General features: G+C 41.3%; 2 gene segments (V, D, J or C); both read left to right on the forward strand.

Moving 5' to 3' along the window:
- The window catches only part of LOC101093530, a 41,618-nt gene that overhangs the window by 4,503 nt on the left and 23,434 nt on the right, over positions 1 to 13,681 (forward strand).
- LOC123386228 lies at positions 10,300 to 10,857 on the forward strand. The segment is given in 2 exon segments: positions 10,300 to 10,412; positions 10,514 to 10,857. Coding segments are annotated over 2 exon segments (375 nt in total).

Genomic DNA, 13,681 nt, shown 5'->3' on the forward strand with positions numbered 1-13,681 from the left:
TATGAAGTTAAAGACATTGTAGTAAAGATTGTATGAGATTTTCGGGAAATTAAGGAAACAGTAAAAAATACATGGAAGCAAATAAAAATGAAAACATGCCAGTGCCAAACCATCTGGATGCAGCAAAAGTGGTTGGAAGAGGGAAATATATAGCAATACAGGCCAAACTCAAGAAAGAAGAAAAATCTCAAACACACAACCATGTTACACCTAAACAAGCTAGGAAATGAACAGAAAATGAACGCTGAAGCCAGCAGGAGAAGGTAAGTAAAGAAGACTCGACAAGAAATAAATGATAAAGAAACAAACAAAAACAGTAGAACAGATCAATGAAACAATAAGCTGGTTTTTGGAAGCATAACTAAAAATGATAAACCGAGGCCATACTTAGCAAAAACAAAAGAGAAAGGACTAAGTAAATATAATCACAAATTTGAGAGGAGAGATCACAATTAACACCAGAGAAATATAATTATAAAAAAATATTTTGGAATTTATAGGCCAACAAATTGGTCAATCTGAAAGACATGGATAAATTCCTAGAATGATATAAACTAACTAAACTGAAATGTGAAGATACAGAAAACCTGAACAGACTGAAAGAAGCAAAGAAATTGAATCAGTAATCAAAAACCTACAGACACACAAAAGTCAAGGGCCACATGGCTTCACAGGTGAATTCTACCAGATATTTAAAGAAGAGGGTAAATATTCTACTTAAGTAGAATAGAATATTATAGTCTTCTCAAACTGTTCCAAATAATAGAAATGGAAAGAAAACTTCCAAACTCATAAGGCCAGTATGACCATGGTTCCAAACCAGATTAAACACCACTAAAACGAGACTTACAGGCCACTAGCCCTAATGAACATGGATGCAACATTTCTCAGGAAAATACTTTCCAATCGAATCCAACGATACATTAAAAGTATCATTTACCATGATCAGGTGTGATTTACTCCTTGGCTGTAAGGGTGGTTCAATATCTACAAATAAATCATTGTCTCTGTCTCTCTTTTTCAACAATAAATAATAAACATTAAAAAAAAAAAGAGGGGCGCCTGGGTGGCGCAGTCGGTTAAGCGTCCGACTTCAGCCAGGTCACGATCTCGCAGTCCGTGAGTTCGAGCCCCGCGTCGGGCTCTGGGCTGATGGCTCAGAGCCTGGAGCCTGTTTCCGATTCTGTGTCTCCCTCTCTCTCTGCCCCTCCCCCGTTCATGCTCTGTCTCTCTCTGTCCCAAAAATAAACGTTGGAAAAAAAAGAGAGAGAGAGAGAAAGATGGTTCCAGAGTGGCCTTTTCTGGATGGCTTCTGTCACTGAGGATGTTTTCGGCATTCACCCATGTTGTGACGTGTATCAGTCCTTCATTTTTACATTCTGATTAAATGTATGTAACATAACACTTACCACGTAAGTCACTTTAAGCATACAGTTGTCTGGTATTAACTGCATACACACTGTTGTACATCCATCTCCAGAATTTTGTCATGTTCCCCGAAGGAAACTCTGTAGCTATTAAGCCTTAACTCCCCAGTCCCTTTACCTCTTGGCCCCTACAGCCACATTATATTTGGTGACCCTGAGTTTGACTTCTCTGGACACCTCACATAAGTGGAACCATATGGCATTTGTCCTTCTGTCACTGGCATAGTTCACTCAGTGTAATAATGGCAAGGTTCAATCCATCTTGTAGCGGGTGTCAGAATTCCTGTCCTTTTGAAGGCTGAGCCATATTCCATTGTGTATAGACCACCTTTTGTTTATTTACTCGTTTGTCAATAATCACTTGGGATGCTTTCATCTTTTGGCTGTTGTGAAGACGCTGCTATGAGTACAGGAACATGAATATGTGCTCAAGGCCTTCCTTTCATTTTGAGGGTGTATATGTGCACAGGTGGAGGTCTCTGTTCACTTTCTGAAGAACTACTATACTATTCTCTATAGCTGCACCATTTTACTTTATTCTTTTATATGACAGAATAATATTGTTTTTTGTTGTTGTTGTTGTTGTTGTTGTTGTTGTTGTTGTTGTTGTTAATCCATTCACTCACTGAGAGCCATTTGCATCGTTTCTACCAATTGGCTATTGTGAACAGCGCTGTTATGTATGTTTGTGCACATGCTGTTTTTTAACAACTATTTTTTTCAAGCCTTTAGGGGTATATATACATCTAGGAGTAGAATTTTTGAGCCACATGTTAATTTTATGCTTTTATATTTTGGAGGAAATGCCAAACTATTTTACACAGAGTCTCCACCACTTTACATTTCCACAAGCAAGGTTGAAGGATTCCAATTTCTCAACAACTTAACCACCATTTGTTATTTTGTAGTTGTATTGTTTATAGCAACTTTAGTGCATGTACAATTGTATCTACCTGCGGTTTAAATCTTCATTTCCATAAGGGCAAATGATGTTTAACATCTTTTCTTGTGCTATTCACACTTTGTATGATCTCACTGGGGAAAGGTATATCCAATTCCTTTGTCCGTATTAAAAATTGGGTTGTCTTTTTGTTGATGAGTTGTAGAAACTCTTTATATATTCTGTATAACAGACTCTTACTAGACAAATACTGTGCAAATATTTTCTTCCATTATATGCATTGACTTTTCACACTTGGTATAGCATCTTCTGCTGTACAAGGGTTTCTAATGTTGCAAAACTCTATTTATCTATTTTTTTTCCTTGTTTGTGCTTTGGTGTCAACTCTAAGAGCATAGCCAACCCAATGGTCATGAATATTTATCTCAATTTCTTTCTTCTAGAGTTTATAACTTTACTTCTTACATTTTAATTGTTGATTCACTTACACTTGATGTTTGTATGTGGTGTGAGGTATTGACCCAATTTCATTCTGCTGCACATAGATAGCCAGCTGTCTAGCACCCTTGGTTGAAAAGACCATTGTTTCCTCTATGTCACATTGTCTGCCCTTGCCAGAATTCAGTTGACCATAGAGGAAGGGGCTTATTTCTGGTTCTCGATTAAATCCCACTGATCCGTATGTATATCTTTATTTTTATAATGTTTATTTATTTTTGACAGAGAGAACCCTCGAGGACCTGAGAGAGAGGTGAGACAGGAAACTAATTGTTGTGCAGGACAGGACAACAACAGGACAACCTGTTGTGCAGGTCTATCCAGTGCTTTTGATAGACCTGAGAATGATGCATTTCGTTGACCTGTGGTTACTGAGTTGTCCTGTAACTTGATTATATTCATCTAAACTCATAGAATCTTATAATAAATATAGTCATTTCACATATTTAAGTTACTTCTGTAAATATCTCATTACCTTGATTATCAGATAAAATTTTCTAAAATTATTTCTATAAATACTTATGTCTTCACACTCTGTATTGTGTTCCTTCTTAGCCGATGACCATATAGAGTGGATAGATAGGATGGACCAGTTGTGTAGGGGGGACAGATTTAGTCCAGTTCATAAAAGTGACCGTTTCTAATGCGAGCCTGTGGGGTCAAGGGGCTGAGATGGGGTGCAAAACAATAACACTATGGGAATGAACTGAAGGCTCTGGTGGAGAGAGTTTGTCATGTTTTATCTATGCAGTTCCTTTCCTCAATGTGAATTATTATGAGGAGACCTGCCAACAGCCTAGCAAACTGTTGTTAAATCCACAGGAAATGAATGGAAGAGTCCAGAAGGAGGCTGGCAGGTGGTGGATGCAGAGATGGAGGCTGGAGGGCAGAAAGGTCATTGAGCAAGGGGCTGGAAAGAGCTGTAAATGTTAGGCCAAAGGAACGATGGTCCAGATCCAGGACAGAGACCATGTCCCTGCACATCCCAGAGCTCAGGACATCCTGGGAACAGAGATTCTGGGAACAAATGGGCCCAGACCCAAGCCCCAGAGGGAGGAGGAATCTACAAGGAGGAATGTGCTACCCTATGTGGAAGCTGCAGTTTTTCAGAAAATATTGAAGTTATAATTATTTACTTTATATATCTAAAGTTGCTGTCAAAATATTCTTTTCCATATGAAATTATGTTTTTTAAAAATATTGGCAATAGAGGGTAATTTCATTCAAATACTTCCATAATGATGTGAATCCTCTATGACTTTAATATAACATGAAATTATCTATTATCTGTCATCTATCTACCCTCTATTATCCATCACCTATCCATTCATCATATATCTACTATCTAGCATTCTGATATCTATTTGAAGTCTATTCAGCTAACTAAGCATTTATCCTCTTGGCACATGCTTTCAGGACTATGAACACATTTTCTACAATTTCTTTAGGCTCCGGATGTTTAGATTCCAATGATGTCCAGGTCAGCCAATCCATTTTCATTAATATGGTTGTTTTAGTGCCATTAACTTCTTACCTCAGATACTGATGGTCTCTGTGCCATATCAGTGAAGAGTCCCCCACTTTTCTGTGACATCTGTGCCTCCTCCCTGAGTCAACAGCTCCTTGTGTTGGATGGGAATTTCTCAGGAAAAGGTGACACTAGCCATGCATGGGAATCATATATGCAGGTGACAGAAAGGTGTCCATATCTTGGTGTCTGTGCACTCAAATATATAGGCACTGCTTCCAAGCTTTGCAGATGACTGAGGAAGCAAACCCCATCAGCAGAGAACCATCAAGATCAGAAGTCTCCAGGTGGGCCCATGCTTTGCAGGTAGCTGTCAGGTGAGGTTAATAAATCAGTGTGGAAACTAAAAGCAATATGATCCTGGGAACCAGTGTCTTTGCTTGTTATATTTACACCAGACTGGACATCAATATAGATTTTTCCTATACAGTTATGTGTGGAATGACTGTTAAAATTAAATATTTAAAGGGGCGCCTGGGTGGCGCAGTCGGTTAGGCATCCGACTTCAGCCAGGTCACGATCTCGCAGTCCGTGAGTTCGAGCCCCACGTCAGGCTCTGGGCTGATGGCTCAGAGCCTGGAGCCTGTTTCCGATTCTGTGTCTCCCTCTCTCTCTGCCCCTCCCCTGTTCATGCTCTGTCTCTCTCTGTCCCAAAAATAAAAATAAAAAACGTTGAAAAAATTAAAAAAAAATTAAACATTTAAAGACTTGATTTGGAAAGTTTTCTGGAGAAAATGTGGATCCCTTTAAATATCTTTTGGAAAGATAGAGTATAATGAATTGTGTTCCACTCATTTGTTCACTATCTGATCAGAATGGTGAGGCCATCTTTTGACCTTCCTCCAACACAATTCACAGACCAAGTGTTGTCTTGACCGATGACCAACAAGCCTGTGGATCCACAAAGAGATGCCCACAGGTGGACATGGAAGGACAAGGGGAGCCTGACTCAATTTTTGTCCACTTTTAAGGACACGATCCCTCGCACACAGGCAATTTTCTCAAGATCTAGGGTAAACTCCACTCTCAGGGAGTAGGAGCCCACAGCTCTCTCCTCAGACAGGGCTGAAGTCCCTGAGGAAGGCAGAACTGTATTCGGGAAACAGAAGAGACTATAGGGCCTTCCTTGTGCCTGGTGAGAGGTCCCAAAGGTGAGGGTTTCAGATGTCAGATGTGGGATGATGGGAATGGTTGTGACTGCTGATGACTGGCCCAGGCTGAGTCTCCTTGTCCCCAGGGGTCCTGTCCCAGGTGCAGCTGCAGGGGTTGTGCCCAACTGGTGAATGCCTTGCACACCCTGAACCTTCCTGGCAGCATCTTGGGATTCTCCATCTCAACCAGTAATTTCTGGTGGAATTGGATCCATCGACACCAGCAGAGTGGATGCAGTGGATGGTTCACATACTATCATATATTCTATATCACATACTAGAGTCCAGACTACAAGAGCCACATGTCCATCAGTTAGGCAGTTTGTTAGGCAAGAGGGAAGAGGGATAAAGCAGGTGCTGGCCACACCCTTGGAGGTTCCCCCAGGATTAACAGCCACACAATCAGAACCGCCTCTAAGGGTGAACAGGACAGGATAGGCCTAGCCACAGAGCTGGCTCAAACACCACAAAGGACTTCTGAGAGCTGAGCATTGGCCCAAAAATTGCAACTTTCCCTTAGGTTACTAAAAGTCATGAGGAGGCATTCAGTACAGAAGGAGTAACTGAGATCTCCTGGGGGTGCTCAGGATAACAGGGGGAGCAGAGGACACCAGGGTCGCTCAGTTCTGCATGGAGCACTCAGACTTCCAGGGGGATGTTCAGGTCTCCATGGGGCATTGAGGCCACTAGTTGCCACTCAGTTCACCTGGGGGCACTCAGGTCATCAGGAACGCACAGGACACCAGAAGCCACGTAGGTAACCTGGAGGTTCACAGGTCTCCAGGGGGCACCCAAGATTTCAGAATTCATATCCAGAACCAGTGTTTATGGGTCAGGTTTCCTGTGAAGCATCTTTCTCATCACGCCCTGCAAACTTCATCCTGACCAGTAAAGAGTACACACTGTTTCCTAAAACATTTACAAACGCAGATGTCTTTTCATATTTAGAGTGAACGGTCATATAGTAGTGCCGACCTTGACAGAGACCAAGCTTGGGGATAAATCAACTCATATACAGACCTGTGACTCACAAGTACATGGGCCACCATTTAAAATATATATAAGTGATTTTCAAACAGAGGAGACTGACTCATTCCAGTGATCTAAATTTAATATATTTGAGCAGCTCCTCTCTCCTTTTATTTTCCTTAAGGTTTTCCTTTGATGCCCATGAATAGAAACCATGAATAAAGACTCTTGTGGTTGTCGCAACCCCACAGCTTCTTCATCAACTCCACGACTTTCTCTCAAGGATTCTCAGTATGTACACATCCTGTGAGAAAAAAGAGTAGTTTCTACCCTTCACTCCTTTTGTTCTCCATCCAGTTCAGGAAGCCAGAGACAACCAGTGGGGAGGCACACTGAGTCAGGTCTTACAAAATGGTCAGCCAGGGGTTCATTCTACTGAAGGAGTTTAGGAATCTTCCACTGGATCCACCTGTATCCTCACCTGCCTCTCCTGACAGAATGAGGCCCAGACCTTCCTCACACTCAGCTGGACATGAAGTCAACTGTATGGAAGCAGATTAGGAACTCAATTTAGTGGGTTATTTCACCGCAGTTTTCCATAGTAGCTACACTATGTTGCACTCCCATCCAATAAATTCTAGAATTGCCTGTTCTCCACATCCTCAGCAACACTTGATATGTTCTCATTGTATTTGTCTTATTTTATACTAGCCTTGCTAACAGTTGTGAGGTGATATCTCAGTGGATCGGGGGTGGAATTCTCTGATGATTAGTGATCATGAACACCAAGTCATATGCTGTAGGGACATTTGTTCAACCTTAATAGAGAAATGGATATTAACATGCTTGACCCAAATTTTAATCAGGTGTTTTGTTTATTGTTATGATTATAATTGGTATTTTTGCTATTGATGTTAAGGAGTCCCTCCTGTATTTTGGATATTAACTTCTTTTCAATATTTTTAATGTAATATCTTCCATTTCATAGACTGCCTTCTCACCCTGCTACTGTTTGATATGCCCCCGTTCTAGTTTGATGCAGTCCCCCTTGTCTGCCATGGTTCTCTGTGATTTTGCTTTTGTATCAAATAAATCATTGTCAAGCGAATGTCATGATGTTTACCCTGTGTAGTTTATTCGAAGGCACTTTGGGTCAGGTGTTCTGCTGAATCTTTAATACATTTTGAGATTTTTTTGTGTTTACATATATGTATAATGCAAGATTATGGTCAAATGTCATTATTTTGCATGTATATATCAACACCATTTTTTAATGTTTATTTATTTTTGAGGGAGAGAGACAGATCATAACCAGGGGGCTCACAGAGATAGAGGCAGAAACAGAATCCAGGCTCTGAGCTGTCAGCACAGAGCCTGATGTGGGCCTCAAACCCACAAACCATGACATCAGTACGTGACTGGAAGTTGGATGCTTAACCGACTGAGCCACCCAGGCACCCCTAGTCAACACCATGTTTAAGAGACATGATCCTTTCCCCACTGCGCATTGGTGGAAATCTCATGGAGGATTTTCTGACGCACAATTCTACTTCTGGGCTCCATAATGAGCTCCACTTGTCTATATGTCTCATTTGATGCCAGCAGCACACTATTGTGGTTAATGTACCTCTGCAATATATTTAGAAGGAAGAAGTGTGATGTCTCCAGGTTCTCTCTTCATGAATATTTTGTTACTTCCATGTTTTGTGTGGTTTCATATGAATTAGTATATTTTTCAGATTCCTTTAAAAAAAGTCATTGGTATTTTCATTGAGATAAAAAGATAAACATAAAATTACCATAAAAAGATAAAGCATAGAAAATAAAAGACTATCACAAATACAGAAAACAAATCAAGTTCATTAAAATTTGAATTTGGAAAGATAAGTGAAATTTAAAAAACATAGGTAGCCTAGGGAAATAGGTAAGACTCAAACAAATGCCATCGGAATTGAGAAAGGAGACATAACTGAACTAAAAACATGAAAAGAATCATAAATGAAAAACTTAGGTATTTATAAGTCAACAATTAGATCATCAAGAACAAATTACACATTTTCTAGCATTATATAATCCACCAATACTCTTTCATGAAAAAATACAAAAGGAACAAACCAAAAATAAGTAAGAGGATATCCTTAATATAAAACTTTCACCCTCCAAAACAAACAAGGTGTTATTAAAATTCTACAATATTTAAAGAATAATTAATGCCAACACTTTTCAAACTATCACAAATCACTGATGAAGAAGACCACTCCCAAATGCACTTTATGAGGACAACTTTAGTCTCACACCAAAGCCAGAAAAACACACCACAAGAAGGGAAACTACAGGCAAAGTCTCAGATAAACATACATGCAAAATCCTTGATGAAATCCAAGCTACTGAATTCAACAGCACACTGAAAAGATCATACATGATAACCCAGTGTGATTCATCCCTGAGATGCAAGTATCCTTCGACATACACAAATGCAAAAGTGTGATGTCCTCCATTAACAGAGGGAATGATTGAATCAAAGCCATCCTTAATTTATTCATAAAATCATTACCAGTTGTTTTATGAACAAAAAACACATGTTCATCATTTAAAAATAACTCAATTAAAAAGGAGGAAATTACCTCCACATGATCATGGCCACTATGAGAGCCCACACCTGACAGCATATTGAACATAAAACACTAAAACCATTTCTGCCACATCAGAAGCCAGGCAATGATGGTCATCCCCAACATAAGTATTCCACATGATAACGTGAAGAATAACTACACTGCCTCAAACCATATCATCATGTCACAGTCCTTATTTGGATGAAAGTCACAGGAGAAACAGCCAGTCCAAGGACACTCAGACCCTCTTTTGTCCCTTGACAGCAGGATATAAATCACCCTTGGGAAACTCCCCTTCCCTGTACCAGGAGGGGAGAACCATCCTTAGCACCAGAATAAGGAACACAGGGACAAGAAGGATGTGCAAATAAACCTAGTTATTTGTTGACTAATTAAATACCCGAAAACCACACCTTTGCCTTATTCTTGCCGAATCCAATGTTTTGTTGTCTGAAAGTCACAAGTGCCACCTGCTTTGTTCATTGTCTGGGTGTCATATTATTAGGAAGCCCAGGCACTTGCAAAATGAAATTTATTCCCCCATTTAGATCAGTCTTATGTCAATTGAATCCTTAGGATGAAAACCCAGAAGAAAAGAGGGAAAAGCATTCTTCTCCTACAACTGGAAGAAGTACCCACAAACTTTGGCAATAAAAATAAAATACATTTAAATCAGTAAGGAGGAAGGAAAATTACTTCTTTGCATATGACATGACCTTAAAGGTAACAACCCCTAGAGATACCACAAAAAATATTAGAAACAGTTTTTAAAAATGAGGAAAAGTGCAGGATGCAAAATGAACAAAAATAAATAAATAAATAAAAAAAACACCTGTGATTCTACACACCAGCATGGAAATACATGCAACACAAATAACAAAATTATACAAGTGGAAATGGCACACAATAAAGTATTTGGGATTAAACATCAAAAAGGATGTAAAATAATGCATTCTGAAAATGACCTATGGTTATTAAAGACCTGTAAAAATGCACAAGGGCCTGCAAATATAACTGTGCTCACTGATTAGAATTCTTCATATTGTCACAGCGCCATCCACACAAAGTAATATAGAAGTGTGTCCAGAATGGTCGTTCACTTTTAAAGAATCAAATCTAAGTGTGGAGTTTGATATATATGTCAGAGGACATGCAAATAGGGCCCTCTCTGTGATGCTAAAACCAGCCTAGCACCAACCCTGCAGCTGGGAGAGGAGCCCCAGCCCCAGGAGTCCCAGGTGTTCCCATTCAGTGACAGGACAGAACACAGACAACTCACCATGGAGTTTGTTCTGGGCTGGGTTTTCCTGGTTGCTCTTTTAAAAGGTAATTCATGATGAATGAGAGGCACTGAGTATGTGAATGGATATGAGTGAGAACCAGTGGATGTGTGACAGTTTCCTGACCAAGATGTGTTGTGTCTGCAGGTGTCCACTGTGACGTGCTGGTGGTGGAGTCTGGGGGAGACCTGGTGAAGCCTGGGGGGTCCCTGAGACTCACCTGTGTAGCATCTGGATTCACCTTCAGTGGCTATTGGATGAGCTGGGTCCGCCAGGCTCCAGGGAAGGGGCTGCAGTGGGTCGCAGAAATTAGTGGTAGTGGAGGTAGCACAAACTATGCAGACTCCATGAAGGGCCAATTCATCATCTCCAGAGACAACTCCAAGAACACGCTGTATCTGCAGATGAACAACCTGAAGACCGAGGACACGGCCACGTATTACTGTGCGAGAGACATGGTGAGGGGACCTCACTAGGAGCCCAGACACAAACCTCCCTGCAGGAGGGGATCAGCACCACCAGGGGGCGCACACTATGCACAATTCTGCTTTGAGTGCCCAAGAGCAGGTGCAGATGGAGGTTATAGGCAGGCTTCCCGTCAGGGTCTGGGGCTTCCTCTCCACACAGCAGTTTCCCCAGGGAGCCTCCCTGGTTTTATGATTCTGTGTTTACCTATTAACGTCTGAATTAGCAACTGTGTTGTCATAGGAAAACTACACTGGCATGCACAAAGACACAGTTGTTTGCCCTTGCTTATTCTGGTCCAACAACATGAGTGAATTACACATTTCCTGAGGCACAACAGCTGAACCGTTACACGAGTCCCAGATGCACTCCCTGTTCAGCCAGGACCACAGGATCCCACAGCTCCTCCTTATCCTCACCCAGCCCTGGACCCAGTCAAACAACGTCACACTTCCCTCCTGGCACTTGCAACTCAGGACTTTAAGTGAGCTACAGCTTTATTCAATTCCTCTAAACGAGAGATAAATAATCTCCATGTATTAGTCAGGATTCCCTTGAGCAAAAGAACCCAAAGCACATTAGTTTCCATGACAAAAGAGGTTGAGAAGTCCCAAGATCTACTGTCACAAGCTGAAGACCCAGGAAAACCAGTGATGTAATTCTTGTCTGATTCTGAACTAGTGTCTAATCTCAGAACGTGGAAAGCTGATGATGTAACTCTCAGAAAAAGGGCCAGAGGAGACCAATATTCCAGTTCAAACAAGCACATGGGAAGTAAAAATGAGGGAATTCTTCCTCCATCTGATTCAGATTCTATTCACAACCTTAATGGAATGGGTGGTGCCCAGGCAGACAGAAACCATGGATGGAAATCCCATTCTCTTCTGGAACACATCACAGACATCCACAGAAACAGTGGTGAATCTGGGCACCCATGACGCAGTCAAGATTACCTATAAAGTTAATCATGAAAAGTCAACTTTCTGTAAACGTGGAGCTCAAAGACTGAAGATTTAAGTCGATTCCATCATTGGGGTGGAGCCTGGTGGGCATAGCAGTGCTCCTGTGAAGGAGGGGAGAGGCCCATAAGGGGAACTATAGTGTGAGTATCCCCTGGGTCGCATCGGGAGAGACAATTCCCTTCTTGGAGCGCGTTTGGGAGATGGGGCATTGCCTCTCATAGGACAGGAGAGCTGACAGGCACCATTAAAATTCCCTGATCATTAGCATAGGAGCCTCTTCTGAGAGCAGCTAACTGGACACTGCCTTCTTGTTGTTCTTCACCATGAACTCCAAGCCCCTAGTGTTCATGCAACTGATCTTCTGGGGTAAACCAGCTCTGGGGTAAACCAGGCGGAGTACATCAATACCCTCTCCCAGAGGATCAGTGGGGTCCCTGACATATTGAGTTCACATAATGTGGAGTTTTCAAACCCAGCTAGAGCTCCTAAGATAAAATGTAAGAGCCCTGTGCCACAAGGACTGTGCCACCCTGTGCCACCCTGTGCCACCAGATGGGCCCATGGCTTGGACACAGACAGGGTGAAAGCAATTCTGACAGAAGCCTGGGACCCACAAGTGTTCTCTCTGTGTGAGGGCTTCCTGAACAGGGGAGACTGGGAACTCCAACTCCAGGGACTAGAGAGGGAGCTGACGCCAATATTTCCTCCCACCAATCAACATTGACAGATTTCACTCAGCAGCACAGCATCCCTAGTGGAAGCTGAGCCACTAACACCAAGCTCCACCTACTTCTGCTCCCATCAAGTGCTTGCTTACCAGGAAAGAGTGCCTGGCAACCAGACCACAACTGCACCCCTCCCTCCAAAGACCACTGTATACACCCACAGGCACCAAGTCAACTGACCATATAGTGAGGAATAGCTTCACCTCTAGGGGAGATAGGAATTAGCCTCTTTTAACAAGCAGATCAAACTCACCTAGTTAAAACTCACAACACTGGGGACAAGGTCCAAAATTCCCCACTGGAGGCAAGGAGAAACTCTGCAGAGGACTGTCCTGAGGGACAGAGCAGCCAAAACACGACAGCACAGTGCCACGGAACATAAAACAAATGCTTCATGAAGTGTCAGGCCCTGGACAGTATGTGAACACTTCTCAATAAAGATACTACCCTAGAAGCAGAAAAAATAACAGGATTTTCTAAAACATTTAAGAAGGCAGAGACATAGACAACAACATGATTGAGGAATTCATCCTAAAAGAAAAAAACGATAAAAGGTCGTTGTGAGGGATATAATTAAAACACATATAAATAATATGTTTCAAACAGAATTTCTAAAAATTCTTATAATGAAACAGGATTTTAAAAAGTATCATAAGGATACCAGCTGTGCTTGAGGAAAATATATGAGACATGAGGGATACCCTTACTGCAAACAGAAAAGACCTAAAACCCAGTCAGGATGAAATTTTAAATGTTGTAACCGAGATGTGAAACTGATTGGATATAATGACCTCAAGGCTGAAAGAAGCAGATGAATGAGGAAGGCACATAGAAGATAAAATTATGGGGGAAATGAAGCTGGAAGGAAGAGGAAAATTAAAATATTGCATCACAAACTTAGGGAAACCAGCAACTCCATAAACTGTAATAACATTCTTTTGAAAGGAGTCCCAAAAGAAGTGAAGAAAAAGAGGGATACGTTTTATCTGAGTGAATTATAGAGAAAATTTCCACAAGCTGGGGAAGGAAACAGACGTCCACATCTAGGAGGCAGAGAGAACACCCATTAAAATAAATAAAAAGAAAAAGCAGGCCAACTCTGAGACATATCATAGGAAGAATGGCAAAACATTCAGATAAAGAAAAACCCTAAAAGCAGCAAC

Source organism: Felis catus, chromosome B3 (assembly GCF_018350175.1).
Source record: "Felis catus isolate Fca126 chromosome B3, F.catus_Fca126_mat1.0, whole genome shotgun sequence".
Lineage (NCBI taxonomy): Eukaryota > Metazoa > Chordata > Mammalia > Carnivora > Felidae > Felis > Felis catus.